Genomic DNA, 27,930 nt, shown 5'->3' with positions numbered 1-27,930 from the left:
AAAATACATCAATTGTTATATAAATGCATCTAGCTGCTACATAGTGATCATTTGGCACTAGTTTACATTCGCATAAGACTACAGTGACCTCTAGTGGTCAAATAATACACACTGGGGCTTTAAGCCAATTTTCAAAATACGTAAGGTTTAGTTTTTCAATCAGAATACGTGCAACAAATAAAAAGTCAATCAAAAATATTATCCAATTACCTAATTTGTTTACATAAAATGCAAAAAAAAAAACATTAAAAAAAATAAAAAGGAAGTCTTAAGTTTTAACTTTAATAACTGGTTGACTAACAAATAATTTACGATCAATTTAATTGCAATTCTTTTTTATCCATGAAATAAATGAATGCCTCTCGAGGGGTATGACCAGAGTAGATAGATGGATGGATTAAATAAAAATTAAGATATCACACAATTGAGAAATAGAAAACTAGGAACAAAAAATACTAATTTTAAAAAAATGATTTAAAGTAAATTAATAGACAATAATTTTTTGTTTGATCAAAGAATAATTGACATTATATGGATATTATATAAATATTATATACACACACATTATTCTTTCAGCAAATTTCCCGACACATTATAATTAGTACTTGTTCATAATTGTGTTTTGGGAATTGAGATCCATAGGAGTATATTTCACACGATGTATCAAATAATGGACAAAATAACTGACCAATTAATCAAATATTAATATTTTGGCATCCCCAAAATAATTAAAAAGTAATATTGTTTTGTATTGTATTGTTTCCCCTAAACTGCTAAAAATCCGTGTTAGAAACAAAATTAAATCATTCTTACAAATCTAATTTTCTTCAAATCAGTGATTATAGTCTGCAGAATACTATATTTGTTTAAAAGTGAATTCCCGCCCAGCTTGCCAATGTTTGATCAGCTAATTCTCAAAGATCAAGGAAATGAATAGCCGTTGATGCGCTTGCTAATCCATGCGCCAAACTGGAAAGGTCAAAATGAATATCTTGTCTGATTAGCGTTTCGGTGACAGTGTTGCACAGTTGTGGCAAGTTTTCATAAATCTATCCGTCATTTTTTTTATTGCTTAGAGTTATGAAGGATCGGAAGTCTGTCATGTCTGTCACGTGTCAATCATGGGACTGACATGTGCTATATTCCAGGTGCTATGAAATAGAATGTTTCAAGAAAAATCCAATATTGTGCCACTCAGAGTTCCTTCAAGATTATGGACTTGAATGGAGTTTTTACTTAGAATGTACAATGAATAATTGCTCAATTCTAGTGCACCATTTCAACATTTTCATAAACTTTATGACTATTGTATTCTTTGGACTATATGGTGCACCTAAAAACCCCAAATTGAACAGAAATTTAAAAGTGTACCTCATAGTTCATAAAACATGGCAGATATGATTGGAAATGCATGGTTACAATTAAATGATACCCTCAATACATTTGAAAATAATAAAATATTTTGTATTCACTAATTTGTGGGATTATTTTGACCCATTCATTTTGTATGTAGCTCGAATGCTGAAGAAAATGGGAGCAACCCTGTTTTAGAACATTCCAAAAGAAACAATTCATCTTCTGCATAAATTGTTGTTTAAATAACAAATATCAAAATGTTAACACTTAGATTAAACCAATATAATCTGCACAAATACACATTGAGTTCCTCTCCAGAGACACAACAAGGAAATTGAAATTCAAACGACAAAAACAAGCTGGGACCCGCGCGGACCAGGCAACAGTTTCATCGCCCGGTCACGTATGTAACGCCTGCGAGCGAGACGGGTCCCGACACGCTTGTGCATTCTTCGCCTCAATAAATATCAACCAAGTTGACAGTCATCTGTTGCCCTGCACTTTGACAGGATGCCAGCTCTGCGTTTGAATTCATCACCTTTTAATGCTCGCAATTGTGAACCTTTAGAAAGATATCCCAAACTGAAGTTATGGTTGATCAATGTGGAAACTACAAAACTTGATAGTACCATACAAGTTGTTGTTTTCCACATTTCCACACTTTATGTGAGACACTGAAAGAGACAAGATATGGTAAAACTGTCCCATATTATTGCACGCATGAAGATCTCTGAGACTTTCTTCTTTTTTGATTGATCGATACAAAAACTATAAAACTTAATAGGACTGTATAAGTTTAGTTTTTACATGAAAGGACATTCAGAGTGAGACAAAGTGTGAGAAACAATGCAGTTAAACTAACCTGTATTAATGGGTGAACATTAAACACTATCTTTAAAACTGGATTTTTGGTTGATCAGTATAGGAAAACAACAACACTTTGGGTGACACTAAAAAGAACCCTTGCTTGAATATTTAGATTCGTCAAACTGGTATCCGGTTGATCATAGTAGAAACTTTAAATCTCTCTAGAATTAAAGAAATTTGTTTTTCCCTTACTAAGATCTTTTATGAAAGACACTGTACGAGAAACAATGCAGTAAAACTACCATGTATAAATGCATGGATATTAAGGAAAATCCTAAATTAGATTTTGGTTGATCTAAATAGAAATGTTAAATCTCCCAATAAATAGTAACTATAGAGGTTTTTTTTTGCCTCAATATGACACTGTGTAAAAAAACAATGCAGTAAACCTAACCTGTATATTTAGCATGAACATTCAAGTGCTCTTAAAGGGGGTTAAACTTGATTAAAAAAGAAACTATGAAACAATAAAATTACACAAGGTTGTGTTTTCCATACTAAGGCAACTTTGTGTTATACACTGCTTAAGAACAAATGCGGTAAAACTATCCATATTAATGTGTGATCATTGGAGATCTATCAAAACTGGATTTTTGGTTCATCAATATAGAAACTGTAAAATTTATAGATGTTTTGTTTTTCTATGCTACGATATTTTGTTTGAGAAATTGCAAGAGAAACAATGCAGTCAAACTAACCCGTATTGAAACGGCGTATGCTAATACCCAGCAGCCGAACGCGCTCAAATGAAGTACCGGCTGACTGGAGTCGCTCAATACAAAGACAGAGTCGTCGGCAAAAGAAGAAAATTCCTGCTGCTCATTTGCAATAAAAATAAAAAATGACTCCAGGGCCTCGCCTTTATTTTTGTGAGGCACTGTGGTGCGTTTGTGTGGGATGTCCTTGGTACATTCTCGCTTTCCTTGTCTGGTGAGTAACGGCCACCTCTCACACCTGAATGATCACACAACCCACCAATCGGGAAAGAACGACATTGAAAAAAAAAAAAACGTATATGGTCGCTCTTCTTGGGAAGTGAGTCAACAACAACGGCGGCGGCCGAGCTGGAACAGGAAAAGCAAATCCATACAGGTGGGCTGAATCATCGATTCCTTAAATAAACTTCCAGCACTCCAAGTTTCTGGGATTCGCAACCACGCCATGTTAAAGAATTAGCTAGCAAGGCAACACAAAATCCAGCATAAAAAAATACCATAAAAACCACTAGTTTATAGCCTTAAACACAGAGACCGCTAACTTTTGCCTTGAACTTTACGCAACTTTAGCATTTAGTCACTAGTCACAGAAACAGGTACCCTGTTTTTGGCCAATCTAAATATCACCAATGTTTGATCTTAAACACAGAGCTGCCGCTAACTTTTGCTTCATGGGCTAAAGCTACACATGACCATTTAGTCGCTAGTCACATGCCTGTTGTTCTCTGTTTTAAGCCTAAATGTCAACAGATTTTTGCCTTGAACACAGAGTTATTGCTAACTTTTGCTATGAGAATTAAAGTTCCACATTAGCATTTGGTCTCTAGTCGGAGGTTTTGCATAATACAAACATCACTTTTTTGTTTGCCTTAACACTAAGTGGCTGCTTTTTGCCAAGAATGGTAAAGCTACACATTAGCCTTTAGGTTGCTAGTCATGGTCACAGGTGTGTAATTCACCGTTTTTAGCTATACACTTCAGTTAGTTCGATCGTGTAGGTCGCTTAGCATCTGTTCAGTTTTGTCACTGCTCAAACAACTTAGCAAAAAGACCAATCGCTACTCACTCCCTTTCTCAAGGCCTAGCTATTAGCAAGACAAACTTATAAAATGCATGTACCTTACCAGTTAGCAACTACAAAACTTTATTGGGTAACTCGCATCTTTGAAACTTCAGTGTCTATACTGCTCAGGCAACAACTTAGTGAAAAAACCAAAAGCTACTCCCTCCCTTTCTCAAAGGCTAGCAAAATCATAAACAAAACTTAGAAATCAGTCATTTCAGAACTTTATCAAATCAGATTTTATTTTCACCAGACCAAACGCTTGTCAGTGGTTAACAACAACTTACCGAAAAGACCATACACAAATCATTCGCTTGCTTAAGGCAAAAGTAACTTATAAATAATGGTAAATGTTAACAGTTAGCAACTTTAACACTTTATTCAGTAACTCACATCCTTGAGACTTCAGTTGAGACTTCAGTTGTCAGACCAAACACTACATCCTCCCTCCTTCAAGGCCTAGCTATTAAAACAACCTGATAAACAACCGTATAACTCAGTTTGCAATTCCAGAACTTTAGCCAGTAACTCGCACCTTAGAGACCTCAGTTTTGGAAGACCAAATACTACACACTCACTTTCGGAAGCGTTAATTATTACCGAAGAAAGAAAAAAAACAACTTAACGAAAAAAATCACATGCAACTTTCTCAACGCCTAGCTATTGTCAAAATAAACTTATAAACAAATGTAAAACTTAGTAAAAGTTAGCAACAACACTTTATCCAGTACCTCACGTCTGTGAGACAGTTTTATCAGGCCAATTACAAAACAACTCATCATCAGACACGTCAGGGAGCATTGTTAATTACGCTCAGCAATTGTCATTAATGAAGCCATGCCAGGGAGCCAAAAGCACGAGTTTGAGCAGACAAAAATTTGGTCCTACCGGTGATGTTGACGTCCACGATGCCGGTGCGTGTGCCGATACCATTGGTGGCGTCGCACACGTACGTGCCGGCCAGGTCGTAAGTAACTGGGCCTTTGAAGAACAGGCTGTTGTTCTTGATCTCCACGTTGCTGGGCAGGGAACCGTTCAAGCTAGAAGATGAAGGCGGGAAAAACAACGTTAAGAAATGACTGTGATTAGACAGCGCGTGGATCGTAACTATTGTATCGTATTTTTCTCGAGAATTACGAGGGAAGAGGAATTGGAGTGGATCCTGATAGGGCAACGATAGCCTCAAGAGGGAATGGGTACTTGATAAGACGCACAACTGAATGCTAATATGGGTATGCAGTACATCCCCCTGAATACAGCGTCCCCACCTTACAACGGTGTCGCTTTACAGTATGGATGTTTTACGATGTTTTATTTGACCCATCTTTATGGCATATTCTACATGATAACACTATGCACTATACTTTGCATGCCAAAAACCATTAAAAACTGAGTTAATCTGTGTGACGAATTATGTCATTTACATGCCAGTCTGCTATGGATGTTATATTATAAAATGCTTGTCTGCTATAGGTTTGTGCCATGGCATTATGAAAATGTTTATATGCTGTTGGCTGAAGTACTTCCCAAAATGCCTTTCCCCTCATTCAGGTAAGAATCTGTGCTTCGTAAAGACTTTGCGAGTTTGCAATAATATACTGTATTTTTTTAATGGATTTATTCATTATAAGCCCAAGGCTTCAGTGATACTAAATGGAAAAAAAGCTTGAGATAATGAAGAAATATGAAGAAGGCATATTACTTGCTCTGTCGCTGAGTTGTATGGCTGTAACCAAATAAAGATCAGTACTATTGTTAGAAATAACAAGGTAATTAACACAAATACATGTTCCTAGGGCAGCAGCTCTCATAAATGGAAGTATCTAAATCAGCTTAAATTTTGATCCACCCGCTACACTACTGTACCAGCTCAATTTATGTCACACGAAAGATGAGCACAATTTTCATTTTTCCTTTACATGTATATTCAATTATAAGGTTATTTACTCCTACACATCTATATTACACATAAGTATTACTTACTATATACTATTGCGTTATTTTATCTATAGTAAGGTAGTGGGAGTTCAGAACACATTAGCTATGAATTACCATATGTTTTTATGCCCCACTATACAGTAAGTTCACTTTGCACTTTCATGGTTATTTGTCTAAAATAATATTGACACTGTTTGAAATAAATTGCATACATTACTACCATACAGCAATAAATTTATATCGTATAACGGCGTATACTGTAATTCTTTGTAAAAATGGAAATCATCTGAACAAAATGTAATACAAAAGTATCTCATCTCATCTCATCAGCTGCACCGCTTATAATAATAATAATAATAATGCATTTTATTTAAGAGCGCCTTTCAGGCCACCCAAGGACACTGTACAAACAATGAAAGAAAAAAATACAATTTAAAAAGTTGTAAACGAAATAATAAATAAAAACAAGACATAAAATCATAAAAACATAAGAAATGGAGAAGCTATGTGTTGTAGGCAGTCCTGAACAGGTGTGTTTTTAGACGGGACTTAAAAGTGGAGAGAGGTGTGCAGTTTTGGAGGTCCGGAGGTAGATTGTTCCAAAGCTTGGGAGCAGCGCGACTGAAGGCTCTGGCTCCCATGGTGCTCAGATGGGCAGGGGGCACTGACAGTCGGAGGGAGGACGAGGATCTGAGGGAGCGAGTGGGGACGTGCACCTGGAGAAGGTCGGACAGGTAAGGAGGAGCCAGGTTGTGAATGGCCATATATGTATATAAGATGAGTTTGTAGCTGATGCGATGCTGAACAGGAAGCCAGTGTAGCTGTTGGAGAACGGGGGTGATGTGCTGCTGGGAAGATGTTTTTGTGATGATGCGAGCAGAGGCGTTTTGAACCAGCTGAATTTTATGGAGGGACTTTTGGGGAAGGCCGAAGAGGAGAGCATTGCAGTAGTCAAGGCGGGATGTGACAAGACTGTGGACGAGAATAGCAGTAGTGCGGGGGGTGAGGGAAGGGCGGAGTCTGGTAATATTGCGGAGGTGGAAATAAGCAGTGCGGGTGATGGTGTTGATATGTGAGTGGAAGGTAAGCATGCTATCCAGGATGACACCCAGACTCTTGACCTGGGGGGAGGGGGACACTAAGGAGCTGTCGATGTTGAGAGAGAAGTTGTTTACTTTGGATAAAGTGGATTTGGTGCCAAGAAGGAGGAATTCTGTTTTATTGGCATTTAATTTAAGAAAGTTTGTTGTGAACCATGTTTTGAGTTCGGAAAGGCAAGAGGTGAGGGAGGGAGGTGGGAGTATGGAGTTTGGTTTGCAGGAGAGGTAGAGTTGGGTGTCATCAGCAAAGCAGTGAAAGTGGATATTAAATTTGCGGAGGATATGACCAAGAGGCAAGAGGTAGACGATGAAGAGAAGAGGACCTAAGACAGATCCCTGGGGTACACCTGTGGTGACTAGGGAGGGCTTTGAGGTGAAGGATTTCAGCTGGACAAACTGAGTGCGGCCAGTGAGATAGGAATGGAACCAACTGAGGGGAGTATGGGTGAGACCAATGGAGGAGAGTCTATTGAGGAGGATAGGGTGAGAGATTGTGTCGAAGGCGGCGCTCAAGTCTAGGAGGATGAGGATGGAGACTAAACCGGAGTCGGATGCTATGAGGAGATCATTTACAATACGGATTAGGGCAGTCTCTGTGCTGTGGCGGGGGCGGAAACCAGACTGAAAGGGCTCATAGAGAGAGTGGAGGGACAGGTGCGAGTGGAGTTGAGCAGCAACAGTTTTTTCAAGGATTTTTGAAATAAATGGAAGGTTGGAGATGGGGCGGAGGTTGTCGAAGTTGTTGGGGTCAGCACCATGTTTTTTAAGTGTAGGAGTAACAGCAGCGGTTTTGAAAAGTGATGGGACAATACCAGAAGAGAGTGAGGAGTGAATAATGGCAGACATGAGAGGAAGCAGGGAAGGGAGGCAGGATTTAACAAGGGATGAAGGGAGGGGATCGAGCTGGCAAGTGGTGGGCTTGGATTTGAGTATGAGGTTGGATAATTCAGCAGTCGTGGGTGGAGCAAAACTGGAGAAGAAGTGACAAGGAGAAGGAAATTCAGATGGGGAGGGAGCAGACAGGTTTTGATGGAGTTGGTGATGAATCTTAAGGATTTTGTGATTGAAGTACTCCATTATGGAGTTGCAGGTTGCTGTGGAGTACAGGTGGAGGGGGAGAGAATTTGGTGGCTGGAGGATTTTGTTCATGACAGAGAAGAGAGTTCTTGAATTTCCTTCGTTGGAAAGGATGAGGCCGGAGTAGTAGCTGGATTTGGTTTGTGCAATTTGGTCCTTGTATTTAGCAGTATGGGTAGTGTACATGTCCTTATGGATGGTGAGGCCGGTTTTCTTATAGAGTCGCTCAAGTTGGCGGTTCTTTGATTTCATTGACCGAAGAGCGGGTGTAAACCAGGGGGCAGATGTGGAGAATGAGGCAGTCCTGGTTTTCAGGGGGGCAAGAGAATTTAGAATATTTGTGAGGCAGGTATTGTAGTGAGTGGTAAGCTCATCCGGGCTTAAAAGAGCTTCTGGGGGTGGGGAACGGTCAATAATGGAGCAGAGGGTGTCAATGTTGATATTTTTGGTATTACGAAAAGAAATGAGACGGGAGGTTTTGACAGTAGAGAGACAGAGTACGGTGTTAAAAGTGAGGAGGACATGATCAGATTCAGGAAAAACGTTGGAAGTGGGCTTGGAAGTAGAGAGGCCAGAGCAGCAAACCAAGTCCAATGTGTGGCCTTTAATGTGGGTGGGGAAGTCAATAAGGCTGTGTATCCCGAGACTCTCCAGGCAGGATGTGAAGTCTCTGGTGAGTGGCAGGTTGGGGTTGTCCATGTGAATATTGAAATCTCCTAATAAAATTAAATTTGGCGAGAGAGTGGATAAATGTGTAATTAAGCTGGAGAATTCATTGATAAAATCACTATGTGGCTTTGGGGGGCGATAAATTGAAGCAATAATGGTTGGCGTGGGTCCGGGGAGCTTAAACACCAGGCATTCAAAGGAAGTCGATGAAGTGACGGAGACAGGCAAGACTTTCCACTTCTCGCGGTGAATTACCGCGAGACCTCCTCCACGGCCGTTGCCACGGGGACGGCAGATGTAAACAAAGCCGGGAGGAGTGGAGTCATTCAGAGCAGCGAAGTCGTTTGTTTGTTGCCAAGTTTCAGTTAAAACGAGGAAGTCGAGTTTTCGTTCGGCGAGGACGTCTTGGATGAGGTGGCCCTTGTTCCTGAGTGAGCGGACGTTCAGCAATCCAAAGTTGACGGCGGAGGTGTCTTGTTTGACGGCGGCAGTGCTGTTAGCCGACCTAGCTAGGCGGGCTAATGTATGGCAGTTAGCCCTACGGCCGCAGTTTATGGGAGGGCGTCGAGATGTGGACCAGGTCGAGGTGATTGAACCAGGGTTTTTATACTCGACGTGCCTGCGCGATCCGCGGTGAATGTAGCGGCGTCGAGGCAGGCGAGTTATGTCAGGATGGTGGAGCAGCTCCGGTGGCGGAGGCCCCCGCGCAATCCACCGGATCCGGAGAAGATCCGCGATAGAATACTGGAGCAATCCTGTCGCTGGATGGTGGCAGAACGTCAGGAGTATCAGGAATAATCCAAAAGCGGCGAGGTTTTGGCACGCCATGACGAGGGAGAGAGGCCGGTGCTGTGACAGCTGGTATGTTTAAGTTAGCCCGAGGGCTAAGTTACGAGGGTTCGATTGATAAAGTGAAATGTTGGTTCAGGTTACATCAACCAAAGTACCCACAGTCCAAAACAGAAGGGCAAAAGAAAAATCTGAAAAAGTATCTGAGCTTCGAAAAAGTTTGGAAAAGTTTTTGGAGTGAGAAGCGGCGACATACACGCCAGCGTCCTCTCACCCCTCAGTAGGGTTGCGGGGGTGCTGGAGCACATCCTAGCAATCAACGGGCAGTGGGCAGGAGACACCCCGAACTGGTTGCCAGTCAATTGCAGGGCACACAGGGACAGACAACTCGCTCGCTCATTCACACCTAGGGACAATTTGGACCGGCCAATCCACCTGAAATGCATGTCTTTGGAATGTGGGAGGAAACCGGACTGCCCGGAGGAAACCCACGCAAGCATGATGGGGAGAACATACAAACTCCGCACAGGTAGTCCGGTAGCTGGATTTGAACCCACACAGGAGGTTCCCAAGACCTTAGAACTGTGCCGCACACGTGCTAACCACTGTGCCGCCGTGCTGCCAAACACAAAAGTATATATATATATATAAATTTATATATATATAATATACTTAACTTTGGTTACATTTGGTATATGTACGACCTTATTACAGTCTGCATTTTGTCAAGTCACGCACTGCTAGCTTTCTATTACAACGACATGGAAAAACTGCCTTGGGGGAGGTTACGGAAAAGAAAGAAAGAAAAAAGAAGACGGAGGAAAATAACTAGCATGCACGTGTGTGTAACATTAGACATATTTGCGTCTTCACTGTAATCCATCACACTCATTTATCAGTATAGCGGGTCGCGAAAGGTCAGCCTAAGCCAGAAAGGTTGTTAAACAGGTATGCATGTATAACATTTGTTTTTGGGACGTTGGATTATAAATAAATTAACTAACTAGTAGCTGTGACCAATTACCATATTTTTCGGACTAAAATCTCCAAATTGGCCGGATATTTTAAAGTGCACTTTTTAATCTGATGCGCCTGGTATACCACAGAATACAATGGATCAGCTTGGAAATGCAGTATTTTTAGGTGGGCATTAATTCACACGATTTTGCAGTATACTTCCGCATTTGAGCAATAATTGATCAATCGATAATCATTGCTGGCCCGGTCAATAATGTTGCAAGACAGATGCATAAAACAGAAAGCCTTTTAGCAAAAGACCATACAAGCTCTTTTATATACACATGCATATTAAACTGAGACAATATTGACGCACAGTTGAAGAATTAAGGAGACTTTAACCCGTCAGAATGTAAATCAGTGTTTCTGGCACAGGGAGTATACTTGAGTGATAAAGGAATAAGCTCCATAGCATTTTGGTATCGGCCACAACCCAGGTTTGATTTCCGTGCAAACAATGTCTTGCATATTTCAGCATTACCAATCGATTCATTATGCAGTGCCGTGACTGTATATAGAGCCCAACTGTTATACATGAAGCACAGTTAGCTCTTTCTATAGTCTCAATTGTATGTGTCTTATAGAGCAGTGCACCTTTTGTATGAAAAATATATGACAGAAGACTCATATTTTCCGAAACATAAGTTGCAGTTGTTTTTAATAATTTGGACGGGGCTGCGATTTATAATCCGATTTTTGTGTGAAATTATAAACAAACTATTATATCATCCACATGTAATTTCTACACTAAAACGGAAGTGGCTGCACTAGGCCTGTGTTGATAATTTAAACATTACCGGTAATTTATTTAAAAAAAAAAAAAAAAAAAACCTGTTATGAGCTAAACAAAAATGGTCATCAAAAGAAAATCATATTCTTCAGGTTACAAAATGCACAAAGTGAAAATATACAGCCAAAAACGATAATCAAGCAGCAGAAAGAAAGCTTTGAGTTAGTGAAAAAACATGAGAGGGACAAGTGGAGGTGAAGATGAGTCTGACATAAGCGATGTAGAAGAGGAAGAGGCGCATTGTCTACCTCCCAAGTTAGGGAGTTATTTAAAAGTGACACAGAGGATGAAGATTTCATTGGATTGTGTGATTTGGACGAAAAGTGATAGCTTGGTAAACATGTTTTTTATATGGTCGTTATCCAAATAGCATCGTGACTGACATTACCAAGCATGTCACTCATGTAATGTTAGTATAACGTACACTTATTCAGCCCCCGAATTTCTATTTTATTTGTATTCTAAAATGCCTTTCAAGATGGCATGTATGTCGTTGGTGTTGGATTTTATGAAACAAATTTCCTCCCAAAATGTGACTTATACCCCTGGGACAACCATCCAGTATCTGCACCGCTTATTCTCAGTAGGGCGGCGGGGGTGCTGGAGCCCAACCCAGCTGTATTCGGGCAGAACTGGTTTCCAACCAGTCGCAGGGCACACAGACACAAACAACTCACTCGCTCATTCACACCTAGGGACAAAAAAAAACCTGACTTGCATGTTTGTTTTGGAATGTGGGAGGAAACTGGAGTGACCGGAGGAAACCCAAGCATGCACGGGGAGAACATGCAAACCCCAACACAGGAAGGCTAGTAGCTGGATTTGATCTCATGAACTCAGAACTGTTCCACAGATGTGCTAATCACTCATCCGCTATGCAAACTATAGTCTAGAACAGGGGTCGGGAACCTTTTTGACTCAAAGAGCCATAAAAGCAAAAAATATTAATTTTATTTTGGGAAAAAGCCACACCATATATTATGAGACAAATTTACTAAAGCGATGGGAGGGAGTGCTTGCACTTTTTGCATAGCTCCACCCATCCCTCCCACTCACCCAATCAAATGACTAAGTTATCTTCCGGTGTTTTGGCGTATTTACAGTTCTGTGGATTCATCATAAGGTATCTGAACACTGAACACAGATTATATAGTGAACTTTTATATAAACGATTCTTTAGCGTTGTACAGCCAAAACGAGTTTTTTTCCCCCCTTTTTTTGTGTGACACCTTGACTGTAAATTGTAGTGAAAAACGTGCCCGATATATACTGCGAAGTAATACTATGTCATTTAGTTTTGGTTTGGCTTTGAGTGTACCTGAGAAGAATAGTAAACTCAAGTTTGAACAAGATGGAGAAATTTTGCATGCAATCAAATTTGTCTCTGAGCCACAGATACTCGTAGAAAGAGCCATATATGGCTCGCGAGCCATAGGTTCCCGACCCCTGGTCTAGAATATACGGTTTCATATATTATATATATATATATATATATATATATATATATATATATATATATATATATATATATATATCAGGGGTGGTGAACACGTGGCTCTAGAGCCAATATGAATGCGGTTCTTTGCCTCATCATATTTTCTATATACTGTGGCTCTTTGCCTTGTTTTATGTGTATTGAGGGTGGACACTTTCTTTGAAATCAACACAAGAATAATACTTGTATTGTAAGGAGAAGAGTGTGTTATGGGAAATAATATGTTTTTGATTGTGTGTGTTTGTGTGTGTCTGTCTGTCATGGCAGGTCAGTGCGTGGTGTGGCTCTTTGACTCTCCCAGTTAAAAATTTCGGCTCTTTGTGTTAACCTTTTTCGCCACCCTTCTATAAATAAATAATGATATCTATGTTTTTTGTTTTTGTTTTTTTGCACCTTTATAATAGGTTACATATGTTGGTAACGCACCGAGCACTGGTAAAAAGTGACGCAAGCCTTGGACCGGCCAGTTTTATCACCGCCCGGTTCTGACCACCCCCCTTGGGCCATTGGAAGCCTTCACAACAAATTTGGTGTCTCGCTTTTGGTGCTGCGATGGCCGTCACAGCCGATCTGTCAGCGCTTTGCCCTCGTCTCGCTACATCTTGTCTTCGCTCTCTGCTGCTTTTATATTACCCCTGATTTGTCCTTCTCGTTCTTTATCCAAGCTGATACCATATCTATCCATCTAGCTATCCATAATTGCAAGAATGTATTCAAAATGTTTTCTCCATGAGAGCTAGATATCATACATCCATTTATGGTATCTATATGTCTGTCTGTCCACCTACTGTATCTATTCATCCCTACCTACAATCTAACTACTGTACAGTATCTACCTACCTATCCATGTCTGTACCGTATCTAACAGTCTTTGTATACATCTACCTCTACCATATATATTTCTCCATCCACCACATCTATCTATCCATCTACCATATCTAGTTATCTATCTGTCTACCTTGTTTATCTTATCAGTATCTTGTAAATGTATATATGACTAATCATCAAAAAATAATCTAAAATATGGTAAAACAATCGAAAAAAAACAAATTACATTCTATATTAATAAATCAAAACAAAACAGATATCAACTGATGAATAAAATAAAGAAATCCCTCAAAGCAACCAAAATTAATATATACACAATAATCTATTTACAATAATAATAAAAATAGATATATTAATGTCAATAAAAAAATGAAGAATATCTGTGACTAGAAATACATCGTCATTTAAAAATAAACACATACAAATACATCGATGTATACAAAATCTGAAATAAATAAATACATAAATATGATCTACAATTGAAAATTATGTATTATTATATATACAAGAAAAAATATATCCATATATATAAATGGGAAATAGATACATATGAAAGAAAACTATTCATAGGTTTACATGAAAACATATCCATAAATATATGTAGATAAATACCTAGAAATAAAAGCGCACATTATTATGTATACATGTATATTCCTTATGAAGCATCTTATTAAGTGCTCAGTACGCAGCTACATTGATCTATTAATCTACGTTCTTGACTTATTTTCCCACTACGCATCTGCTGAGCAATTAGCACAGAAATGACCACATCCATCTCTCCATACTTATGGTCAAAGCTGCTGAATAAAATGAAACACATTATTTTTTATGATATGTGCACGCTTTCTTGTATTGTTTTTTTTTAATCTCTATGTCACCCATTTGCTTTTGGGTCACCTCCCCTAACTTTAAAGCCAAACCTCAAATAAAAGCTTTGTTTGGTTTCAGCATCGTTGCTCCCATTAAGCCTTTTGTCCCCACCCGGGCTAAAATTCTTATCTCCATCAACGCAAACAAACAAGGGGAGAGAAGAATGACGGCAAAGACGATAACGATATCCTTTTGTGTTTACACAATGCTAAGAAGCATCTTGCATTACATGAAGATAAACAAAAGCATGCATTTTCTGTAGAATCAACGTAAAGCTGCTGAAAAGAGGAACTAGATTCAAAAAGATAGGGTGTACATATTTTTAATAAGAATAATTTGCATTGGAACATGTGGAATATCCCAAAATGAATCAATTTGGTGAGGATATAAGTTATTTGGTAATTTTGAGGTAAAATGTAATGATAGTTTAATTTTGAAATAATTACCATTGGTTAATAAATAGTGAAGTGTTAAATTTGGGAAATGGCTCATAGCTTATAATAGAAAGTACTGTATGTTAATCAAGAATGTTTTTGTTTTACTTTAGCTCATACAATCTAGCAAGTTATAGTCTGGAAAATAAGGTACTAAACGTCTTATTCAAAACTCGTGTCTGCTTCTTTTTTTCGCAGAACATTAGTGCAATAAGCTAGGATCTTCTTTTTCTACTCTTGTGTTTTCCTTCTAGTGATTTAGTTGCATTACATAAGCCTAAAAAATAAAAATTACATCACCAGAGCGAGTTATAAACGAATAAATACGGTACTCAAAAATAAAACTCTCCATTTAATCTAGCGACATCTTGTTTTTTAACCAAATATGAGATTAATCTTCTTTTGCCAAGTAAGTTAGTATCCTCTTATTCAATTTCGAAAATTAACATAGTCTTTTTAGTAATGAAGTGGCATCGTTATATAAGCCGCAAAAAGTCCGGAAAATACAGTACTTACGGATAAACTACGTCTTATTTTTAATCGAAAATTAGCTTATTTTCGCTAGAAATCAGCGCAAGAAGAATTTCTTTCTTCCAGTCGGATTTTTTTTTTTTTTTAGAAATGTAGTTGCCACAAACAATGCTTATTAAAATACACGTCATCCATCTGACTTATAACCAAAATGTTATAATCATGAATAAAGCTAAATATACAACAGTGTGGCTTAAGATTTCTCATTACCTCATCTCATTAGCTGCACCGCTTATCCTCAGTAGGGTCGCGGGGGTGCTGGAGCCCATCCCAACAATCATCGGCCAGTGGGCAGGGGACACCCCGAACTGGTTGCGAGCCAATTGCAGGGCACGCAGAGACAGACAACTCGCTCGCTCATTCACACCTAGGGACAATTTGAACCGGCCAATCCACCTGAAATGCATGTCTTTGGAATGTGGGAGGAAACCGGAGTGCCCGGAGGAAACCCACGCAAACACGGGGAGAACATATAAACTCCGCACAGGTAGGCTGGTAGCTGGATTTGAACCCACACAGGAGGTTCCCAAGACCTTAGAACTGTGCCGCACACGCGCTAACCACTGCGCTGCCGTGCTGCCCGGCTTAAGTTTTGTTATTTTTTATTTATTTATGTTTTAATCGGCAAAGCATGTTAAACTCAAGAAACGACAGTACAAAAAAATGCCTGTCCTCTAATTCCGAACCGTAAACTAGACTAGTCTTTTTCCTGAACATTAGCGCAATGAACTCGGATGCTCTTTTTCTACTCTGAAGATAAGTCTCATCTCATCTCATCTCATTAGCCGTACCGCTTATCCTCATTAGGGTCGCGGGGTGCTGGAGCCCATCCCAGCCATCTCCGGACAGTGGGCAGGGGACACCCTGAACTGGTTGCCAGACAGTCGCAGGGCACACAGGGACAGACAACTCATTCGCTCATTAACACCTAGGGACAATTTGGACCGGCCAATTCACCTGAAATGCATGTTTTTGGAACGTAGGAGGAAACCGGAGTGCCCGGAGGAAACCCACGCAAGCACGGGGAGAACATACAAACTCCGCACAGGAAGTCTGGAGCTGGATTTGAACCCACGACAGGTTCCCATGACATGAACTGTGCCGCACAAGCGCTAACCACTGCGCCCCTGAAGATAAGTGCTGGCCTTTTTTAATAATGGAGTTGCATCGTTAAGTAAACTGCAAAAAAAAGAATTAAACTCCGGTGTGAATATGTATCTTTTTTAAAACATGCCATAACGATATACAATTGTCAAAATATGAGGACACGCAGGAGAGACTATGTCTCAAGGCTGGGCTGGGAACGCCTTGGGATCCCGTCGGATGAACTGGAAGAAGTGGCTGGGGATAGGGAGGTCTTGGCTTCCCACAAAGTTGTACATAAACACAGAGGGACTTTGCTTGCAAAATAATATTTTATTGCAAGAACACTGAACTTATGCATGAACGTTGCATGAACTTCTCAAGAACTTTTCATCCCCGATCTTTTCGGTGAAGTGATCACATGATTAGGGTTGTCATGACGATTGCAGAAATGCACTAAACATCCGCCCTCTCTGTCCCGAAGGTACTTTGTGATCTTTTTTAGAAAGAAAAAATATTTGATGCGTTAACAGTCTGTACTTATATCCTCACTTTTATGAACACCCCGCGCATCCTCTGCATATGGGCATACAGTGTCATAATTCAGATTCAGATTCAGATTCAGATCTACTTTATTGTCATTCTAGTACACGTGTATACAGAACGAAATGTCGATGCATCTGACCCCCACAGTTTCCTTGAATGTACAGATATAAATAAAGTTGTATTGTAATTGGCTACGTATAGTATTTTACCATAGTGCCGATAGTGCAAGAAGAGTAGCTAACCAGATGTGCAAAATGGGCAGTCAGGTTAACAAGTCAGGTACACAGTAACATTAACACTGTAACAATAACGCTGTAATTACCATAGTGCAGAGAGCAATGTGCAATGAGTGGCAAGCTATAAAAAAACTGCCAGTTGTGCAAAAAGTCAGATTTAGCAGCCGTTTAGATTTAAGTTAACTATATGTTAGATTGACCATTTAACAGTCTAATGGCCAGGGGGACTAGACTATTGCGGAGCCTGGTGGTCCTGCACCGCACACTGCAGAACCTCTTCCCAGAGGCTAGCAGAGTGAACAGTCCATGATGGGGGTGAGAGGGGTCCCCGGTAATGTTCTTAGCATGGGATAGGCAGCGCTTCTGGCCAATGTCCTGAATGGAGGGAAGTGTAGTCCCGATTATTTTCTCTGCTGTCCTCGTTACCCTCCTCACACTACCCCAGTCGGTAGCGCTGCAGCCTCCACACCACACAGAGATACAGCTGGTCAGGATACTCTCTATGGTGCCCCTGTAGAATGTGATGAGGGAGGGTGGGGGCAGGTGGGCTCTCCTCATCCTCCGCAGGAAGTACAGGCGCTGCTGTGCCCTCTTAACCAGTGATGCAGTGTTCACGGACCAGGTGAGTTTGTTTGTAATGTGCACCCCTAGGAACTTGATACTGCTGACAACCTCCACAGCCTTGTTGTTGATGCAAAGTGGGGCATGGTTGGGCTGGTTTTTCCTAAAGTCGACAATGATCTCTTTAGTTTTGTCAACATTCAGGACCAGGCTGTTGTCCCTGCACCAGCCCACCAACTGCTCCACCTCCTCTCTGTAGGCTAGGTCGTTGTCATCCCTGATGAGGCCCACCACTGTTGTGTCGTCAGCATACTTCACGATGTGGTTTGTGGCGGACCTAGGGACGCAGTCGTGTGTCATCAAGGTGAACAGCAAGGGGCTTAGGACGCAGCCTTGGGGGGAGCCTGTGCTGAGGTAGATGACATCTGAACTGTTCTGACCTATCCGCACTGATTGGGGTCTGTCACAGAGGAAGTCCAGCAGCCAGTTCCGCAGGGGGGTGTTGAAACCCAGGAGTCTCATTTTGTCTACCAGATGTTGTGGGATGATGGTGTTGAATGCTGAACTGAAGTCCAGGAACAGCATCCGCACATGGGTGTTCTTCTCCTCTAAATGTGTCAGGCTCAGGTGAAGCGCAGAGGAAATGGCATCCCTGGTGGAGCGGTTTGTCCTGTAGGCAAACTGAAAGGGGTCGAATGAGGAGGGGAGACTGGAGGTGATGTGCTCTTTAACCAGTCTCTCAAAGCACTTCATTATGATAGGAGTCAGTGCAACGGGCCGGTAATCGTTGAATGATAAGATCTGGGGTTTCTTTGGCACTGGGATGATGTTGGCAAATTTGAAGCTTGATGGTACTTTGGCTTGGTCTAGCGAGGTGTTGAAAATGTCTGTTAGTACACAAGCCAGCTGATCGGCGCACTCCCTAAGTACCCGCCCCGGAATGTTGTCCGGGCCTGGAGCCTTCCTTGTGTTGACCCTTCTCAGGGTCTTCCTCACGTCAGATGAGTCCAGGTGGAGTGCTCTTTCGTCCTGATTTGGAACCGCTTTCGCTGCAGTGGTGCCGTTTTGTGCCTCGAACCTTCCAAAGAATTTGTTGAGGTCATTCAGAAAGTCCATGCTAGTGTCCTGCACTGGGGCGGTGGTTGGCTTGTATTTGGTAATGGCCTGAATGCCTTTCCACATATCCCTGGTGTTGGTTTTGTTGAGGAAACGTTCTTGGATTTTTTGACTGTACGTTCGCTTTGCTAGTCTGATAGCACGGTTCAGGTTAGCCCTCGCTGATCTCAGCGCCTCTATGTCACCAGATTTAAAGACAAGGTTCCGTACTTTTAGTTTTTTGCGTATCTCAGCAGTCATCCAGGGCTTCTGATTGGCACGGGTGCATATAGTTTTGGTATTGCTGACGTCTTCTGCACATTTACTGATATAGGCTGACACAGAAATGCTGATACAGGAACGAAACTAGGCACTAGGTGTTAAAAAATATCTTATCAACGACACTCTTGCCATCTTGTAGTGATTTATCATACTGATATTATTACCAGAGGTTTGATACTAATGGAATCGATATTCCAAAGCCTTTAGAACATTAAAAAAAAGTGTTTTTAGGTTTTGGCACACAGTGACAATGATTCTGAAAACAAATTTATATGTTATGGCACTGAATAAGTTAACAGAAAACTAGCTTTTCACCCAAAAAAATATCTCATATTGTTCCACGTGTAAAGCTATCATTCTCTTCTTTGACCCTCTATTACCAATTAGCAATCTTTTTTTTTTTAGAATTTTGGGTTGCATAAGCCCCCCAATAAAGTTAATCCTACTCCAGTGTGGCTCATGTGTGTGTTCATATATAGAATATATATACATAGACACAAATAAAACATACATACATCTTTTTATACACGAGAGTGAGTTATATTCCAAGAAACATGGTGTAAAGGAACAATCTAGAGCAAAATAAATACGGACACAATTCCTTCATATTCATATTGGTTGTACAATAACATACTAAAATATATTTGTTTTCCACTTGTGTTACCGTCAAGAACACTGGAGCTGTTTATCGTGTGGTTGATTGTTTTGCTCTCGACAAAGATGGTGGACTTTGGTATGCAAAGAGGCCGCGTTTTTTTTTAAAAATGCGACGCCAAACTGAGTGCGCCCACGCATTCCGTTAACTCGAGTTCATTATGCGCTTCATAATGCTTTAATACCCGCGGGGGTGCACATTTGTCGTACACTAGCTTGCGGGCAGATTTAGCAAAACAACACCCCCTACCGCCAAAAATGTTGATACATAAATATAGAACAGTAACGCTCTGCGGGAAGGAAATAGCTGAGAGATACAACAAATGAGGAAGGCGACAACACAAAAAAAGGATGGAAAAACAAACTGGCTGTGGGATATAGTAAAAAAATAATAATAAATGGCATAAATATAAGGTGAATATTAGAAAAGGAAGTCAAAATATACTGTAAAAAAATAAAAATAAGAAAAAGAACCAGCAAGAGAATCAAAGTCCAATATATATATATATATATATATATATATATATATATATATATATATATATATATATAAAATATAATTTCTATTAAAAAAACACAATACATTATGTAAAAAAACATTAATAAGTATGATATAAAATAAAAAAAACTAGTAAAATAAACAACAACAAAAGTAAGGATGAAACAACCAGAAATAAGCCAACATCTGAAAGTTTAAGTTTAAAACATGTCTCACACAAATAAATAAAAGAGAAAAAAACCCTTCCTAAAAATAAACCAAAAAAGACCCGAATGAGGATAAGTGGTACAGCTAATGAGATGAGATGAGATGAGGTTTGTTAGAAACTTGTCCAAACATTTTAGACATACTGTACAATTCGGGCTATATAGTGCACCTGAATATAAACCGAACTCAGAATATTTTGAAAGACAAAACCATTTTGTACATAAGTATATAAGCTACATGCGCCCACATTGAAAAAAATAAATATTCACAAAGAAAAACAGTATAGATGCTCCCCTACTTACGAACAATCGACTTAAGAATAACGGTACATACGATCATTTTTGTTGGGATGTTGAAAAATATCTGGACATTGTTGTAAGTTAGATTTTGTATTGTGCACCTTTTTTCGAGTACAGGACAGTACAGTAGTGCTTCTTTCCGCTGTTACCAGAGTGTCCACCTTGAATAAGAAATCCGCTTCCTCTTCCTAGTTCGTGTGTAAAATACTGTACTTTGAACTTTAAAATTTGTATTGTGTAATATCTCGTGCATCCATTCAATATGGTTGGTGTAAAGTGTAAAGAAGAGGTGCGTTTCATTTGAAATGAAATAGCAACCTTGATGCGGTTGAGGAAATGGTTGGATCGCTTTTTTACTGCCACTTTTCACCACGGTGGAGGAAGTAGCTTAACTCTTGAAGCCCATGTTCCAAATGTAGGTTAAACTTCCATTTATTTATCTTTATAAAGCATATTATTTTTTTTACTTTTTCAGGAAAAAACAATGCAGGTTACTTATACAAGCCTTAAACATACTTATATGAACCTTAAACAAACATTCCGTACAAAACATAGCACCGAAGCAACTTGCCAACAAATTCAACTTAGAAACAATCATAAGGAACGTATCTTGTTTGTAAGTAGGGAAGCGTCTGTACACAGAAAGTTGTAATACTATGCAGTACCTTAACTCCTTAACAGTGCGCCAAATGCGTGTCTGGTGGTTGTCACCAGTCACTGAAATATGTCATGCCACATATCATTGGAATTTAATTAAACTCTTGGAATTCAACATATGACGACCATTTCAAAATGAACTTATTACGATCAGTCTGAAACAAGATACCTGACAACTATAAAGCCGGCATAACTCACTGTTAACATTACATCCCCTGGATCATATTTGGTAAAAACTAAGAGCATACTCTTTATTTTCTAAAGTAAAGATGAGGGTTCAAGCTTTCTTTGGATGTTAAAAATGGGTCTATATGTTACACCCGTTAAATAAAGGGAGAAAAATGAACCACTCAAAAACTAAAGCCTAAGTTAAAAAACAAACAGACAAAAACAAATAAATATGGCATACAAATAAATGGCAAAATTAATAACACCAAAAGAAGGGTTAAAAGGCCGAAAACTACCCAAAAATATAGGATTTTTTTTGTTAAAAATGGGTTGGAATACCAATAATACAAAAAGGTAGGACAAGTGGTTATGTTAAAAAAACAAACAAACACAACAACAACAAAAGAACGGGCATTTGAAAATAAGTAAACAAATGCAATATTAATGTGGGTTGAAAATAAGGTAAAATAAAGTTGTTTTTTTTAAATAACAAGATAAAGAAAAAACAATTACAACTGTGGATTGTTTAAAAATGAAAAATAAGTAGTGCATGGTTGATAAAATGAAAGCAAATCATAATAAAAATCAATAAAACTCACATTTTTTAATAGGCAAAATCATATAATAATGATAACAAGCAAATGTGGGTTTGAAATAATATTGATTAAAAATATGATTAAAAATTTGAAAGAATGGATTAAATATATTGCTGACCAAAATCGCATTGGAAATCGAATCCCGGCCGCAGGAGTGAGAGCACCGAAACCTTACCAGTAGACCATCAGACAGTATACGAAAAGGCATGAGATTTTATTTATAGTTTTACTCATGGTGCCAGAAACAAATGTTAGAGAATAAAAAAACAAAAAAAGTTCTCCTGAAAACGCAAAAAGCATGACTTTGGAAACAACTGGTATCTGATGATGAATTAGACTCAATCAAGTGCACACATAACGTAGTATACCGTAAAACTTTTTATAGTATAGTATAGTAAATTTCTTGCCAATTTGGGATTTTTAGGTGTGTCTTATAGTCTTGCAGTAATTAGGGTTGGTGAAAAGGTAAAAATTTGGATTTACAAAAAATGAAGGAAAATCTGATAATAAGGGTGTTTTTTGAGACACAGAACAAAAGTTCAGGTGCATGGCTGGCAGCGGGAAGCACTCACAGTTTCCATTGGTAAATAGTGACGGGTGGGTTGGCGTCGGCCCGGCAGGTGAGCTGCACGTTCTGGCGGTTGAGGTACCAGTTAGCATCGAAGCCTTCGATCTTTACCTCAGGTTCGTCTGCAAAGGGAGGGGAGACGTTCGGGTCACAATAATGATAGGAATTCGCAAACACCCTTAACAGACGTGTTGCGTTCTGTCCTTGTCGCTCGGCCTCATACCAGACGACTGACGTCCGTCTCCGCTTTTGTAAACAAATTCACGTTCTTGTCGTTACCTGCTCGTTTCAAGTACCATATAGAATGCCGTTCCATTTGTTCACTTGGAAGTCCACTTGTGTTTTAGGTTGGAAGACATCACTAACATTAACATCGTAAAATTGCTGTTTGAAAAACAAAACCTGGAACTCGAAGACAGTCGCTTACCCACGGCTATAACCACCCAAAACAAGCACATTGTAAATAAATCTCATCTACTGTATGTAAAGCAAGATTTGTATTCATTTTTGATGTATTCATTTGTATTTCTACATAATAGAATTGCTTATAATTTTTTGGGTTTAATTTCTTTTTTTCTTGGCCGTACTATTCTTTCACTGCACTTAGGCCAATCAAAGAGCACTACCTTGAAAACGTTGCCTTGGTAAGAAAAAGTAATTTGCATTTTTTTCTAAAAGCCAAGCTATGAGCAGATAATTTTACTTGTTTAAGGTAATATTTTTTCCTGATTCAAATATATTATTTACTCTCATATCACTATAACAATTCAATAAATACATTGAAATTATGTCCTTTTAATATTATCATTTTTAATTAGGATATACTTCAAAAAATCAATTAGGCACATCAATGGGGTTATCTTATTTTTCTGATATTACTAAAAATCATTATTTGAATCATTCATGATAAACTAGCTCAGTGGCCTTGAATGTAGGGCTCCTGTCTTGAGACTGGGCGGTTGCTGGTTCGAGCCTCGGCAGAGTCATATACCTAAGACTTACAAAATTGGTACGTGTTGCCTTCTTGACGATTGACATTAGGGGGTTTGGTCAAGTAATGACTCACAACGACAGGTGTAAAAAAATGGGAATCCCCTCCTCTGTATCAATCTCCCAGTAAGAGTCAAAAATGTGAGTGTGTTCTTGACTCTAGCCGTCTCCCACTAGGGGATATGGCTCCGTATGTACATACATACATACATAATAAACAAAAACATTGTAGTTGTAAACATGATTGTTTTTCTAATGTTATTTTTTCCTCCATTTTCAATCAATATAAATAAAAACCAAGAAAAGAAACGCGTAAAACAATCTTTAAAAAAAAAAAATTAGCAACACTATTCAAAGAACCTTGTGTTTAAGGAGCACCCAAACGTTAAGTTACTTTTTTAAGTTAATATGCATTATACAAGGATCTATACAGTACATGACATTATACTATTAATATGGAACAATACAATCCTACTGGTAAAGATGATTATTTATTCTGTCGTTTGCCCTGACTTTTCACCAGGACTTTTTATGCAGCACAGTTAATGATATTCTTTCTTTTTCAGAGCGAGCGATTGTCTTACACTGCACGTTGAGCACCACGCTGTCGGTGAACCTCTCGTTTCGGTAGGTGACAATGCAAGTGAGCTTCTGCTTGTGCGTCTCTCGCCCGGGCACCACCACGTAGTTGCTGCGCACTGTGACGGTTCCGTTCTGGTTGCGAGTCTCCTGGAAGGTGGCCTCGCCCTTCAGTCGGGTGTCCCAACGGATTACGCTAGGCGGCTTGCCGTTAGCCGAAACGCACGTGGCAACTGTCATCTTGCGGCGCTGAGAGCGAGCCACAATGGTGGGCGTGGTCAACGTCATGCGGGTCTGGGGCCGGGCTGAGGGAAAGGGAAGACAGGGTACAAGTTCAAGTCTGGGTCATATCAAGTCTATTTGGTACCGAACTCAGGTCATGTTTGCGCTTTTATTCATGCAAAACGCGCCAAATTACATTAAACTTGTGTCTACCTAGACACATATATTCCTTCAGTCTTACTCTTACCTTTACTGCTCGGGCGCCTCTGGTGGGCGTTAGAAAAAAAATCCCTAAATTAGCTACAATTTTTTGCATAAGCCGCAGGGTTAAAAGTTTTGGGGAAAAATCCTTTCTTATAGTCCGGATTTTACGGTATTGCCTAAGCTTTTAATAATCAATTTTATTCGCTTTTGTCGATTAATTGTTGCAGCCCTAGTCTACACTGTATGTGCTCAGCTTTGAAATCCCCATCTTAAATGGTCACAAGATCTGACAACACATGTCCTAGGCAAATTAGAGGGTGGAGGGAGGAAAATGCCGCAGATGAAAACATCAAGTCAAATCAAAAAAGCAAGTTGTACTGTACATTGTGCTCATGAATGCTAAAAAAAGGCAAAAAATTGCTCCTCAAAGTGATTTATAAAAACATTTAGCACACAACAAGATAGTAAAATCCCCATGGCAGACATTTACAGTGGAACCTCGGTTCTCGACCATAATCCGTTCCATTTCTTTGTACGATCACCGAAGTCGTTTTTTCCTCATTAAAAGTAATGTAAAATCGTTTTAATCCGTTCTAACACCCTGAATTTTCACAACGAACGTAAACATGAAGCTAACCCAGGCTAATCGTACGTTCGCGTTAGCGTAATCTTCCGTACGAAAGATTACGCTAACAGGAACGTGTAAAAATGAAAAAATCAGGTCATTTACACGTCATTTAGCACCCGGGTCTCCACAACAAGTGGTGAGCGGTTAAAGGATAAAGAAAAGAATTATGAATAGGATTTCTCACCGGTCGGCAGAAGCCATGCTCTAATTCCTGAAAGAACGCACTACTCCTCTTTTTTCACCTGTAGCAACTTTGCTGCTTGCACCAACCTTCTTCCGAGGCATAATTAGGGGTTAAAACACTCTCTTCACCGCTTTTTGAAACGAAAGCAGAAAAGGAGTGCGCGTTGCCGTGACAACAGTTCTTCACGATGGGTGGGGGTAAACTACACTCGTACGCCGCTCAGCATCGCCCCTAGTGTACCGGCGTTCGAACTCCGACTTTTTGAACGAAAAGCGAAGCAAGAATTTCTCAAAATTTTTGGTCGAGAACCGATTTGTTCGAACTGAGAGGCGTTCGAAAACCGAGGTTCCACTGTACTTTTATATTGGATGTGTGTTCCATGAGTGAAAAAACAAAACCTACACTTAGAGGAAAATGAAAGATGAACTACCAGGGTAGTGGAAATTTCCTCTGCACATTGACACTTTGTTAAGCTGGTTACAACAAGTACTGATATCGTTCAAGGCCACTTCCTGCTTACAAAATAAAACACAACTGAAACAATCAAGAAGTTGATTTATAACAACCGAATACATGAATAGATTAAGAAGTAAATGACGACGTTAATCAATTATGCCTAAACTATGCTAAATGGAGAAGTTATAAATTAATGAAATAATGAATAGCTTAAGAACAAAAAAATGCATATAATCATGATTCTGTGGATCTGGAGTGACACATTTTAATATTACAAGAATACTAAATCCAAGTCATGGGCTTTTACATGAGTTAATCCACAAAAATAAATATAAATTCATAAAAATGCTGATTGCATTCTAACAAGATTTGAAAACTTTTAATCGTGCTTGAGTTAGGCTGATAGAAGATTGGATTCGGATGGTTGGAGTGTTCAGAAGGTGGAGTACACAATTTGGCTGCCAGAGGGTTTGAGAGACCTCACAAAAGTAGACCATACAAAAGCAGATGGTTTATCGATCTACATACAAACACACCTATTGTGTATTGCAACATCTTAGATTTTCATTCATCATACCTAGCGATTTGCTCGGAAATGCTAGGTCACCTTAGAGGCCAAAAACTTGAACGGTGATGTGCAAATAGCAATGTAATCTATTCAAGTCGATGTGTTTTCCTGGAAAGGAAAGCAAGCACTTGTGTGGAGTGGCAGCCGTTTCCCAAACAAGTTGTCGACGGCCCTTTGAAATGCAAGAGCCCTTCGAGCTCTCCCTTTGAGCGTGCAAACTCCCGCCGTTATACTAAGGCCTTCCCACTTAGCATTTACTTAAGATCAAGATGGATTTTAGAGTAAATGGCTAATTGGCACCTCACAATGAATCCGGCTGAGATGAGCGGGGGCATCGGGACAGCCTATTACATCTGCGGGGTGTGCTTTTAGCCTTCAGGTTAGCTTGATTGGCGTTGCTTTGCTTACTTAGCGCCGCTCCCTTGAAGCTAACAAAGTCTTTAGTTTAATGAGTTGAAATGACCAGAGGTGCGAAACTTGAATCACTTCAGTTGACTCAAGCAAGGTTGTTGAGTAAATATTATGAAAATGAAATATTTGGAAAAGTTAAAAACAATCTTTACACATTTTAATATAGAGAGTAATCAACACAGCCCAGAAGATGAAGATAACGCAGCGGAGCCATCAGCCTTATAAAAGACTCTCACCACCCTGACCACCACCTCTTTGACCTGTTGCTCTCTGGTTGGTGCTAACGGTCCTTTAAAAAAAAAGGAACGTCGCCCTTACAGCAACTGTTTTTCTTTCATAAATAGGTCATTGTGTTTAAAATGTTAAACAAGGCTAAAAACAGTTGTCAGTTAGGAAGTGTTCTACATGGATATTTCTGTTAATTTGTACTTAGAGTTGAAAAATATAGCAAAATAATACTAATTCAGGGTTTTTCACGTCACTTCCGGTACTTCAATCTGATTTGTCATCAGTAGTCTCACACAAAGCCTATCAGGACGGTAGCATGTCCAGCCCATCTTCACCCATATTGAAGGATTAACAAGTCAATGTAAACTTCTAAATGTTTTTATATGAAGTAAAACCAATTATAACTTGTAATAGCTCAGATAGATGTCATGTTTAGGCATTGTATTTTCATTAACTAATAGGCACATGG

The 27,930-nt window shown here is 39.5% G+C and overlaps 1 protein-coding gene across 8 annotated transcripts in view; it reads right to left on the bottom strand.

The window, feature by feature from the left end:
* Nucleotides 1-27,930, bottom strand: part of nectin1b (nectin cell adhesion molecule 1b) — a 385,519-nt gene that overhangs the window by 255,518 nt on the left and 102,071 nt on the right. For all 8 annotated transcript variants that reach the window (XM_088345838.1, XM_088345836.1, XM_088345840.1 and 5 more), the window contains 3 exons: nt 24,566-24,865; nt 22,996-23,113; nt 4,891-5,042 (listed from right to left, as the gene is read on the bottom strand). In XM_088345838.1, the coding sequence (XP_088201964.1) occupies nt 4,891-5,042; nt 22,996-23,113; nt 24,566-24,865 (570 nt within the window). The remainder of the gene's footprint in view (nt 1-4,890; nt 5,043-22,995; nt 23,114-24,565; nt 24,866-27,930) is intronic.

The sequence above is a fragment of the Urocampus carinirostris genome, chromosome 10, assembly GCF_059441175.1.
Source record: "Urocampus carinirostris isolate Australia breed hairy pipefish chromosome 10, RoL_Ucar_1.0, whole genome shotgun sequence".
NCBI classification, from domain to species: Eukaryota; Metazoa; Chordata; class Actinopteri; order Syngnathiformes; family Syngnathidae; genus Urocampus; species Urocampus carinirostris.
Note: the sequence above shows the minus strand (reverse complement) of the source record. Positions and strands in the feature narration are given on the sequence as shown.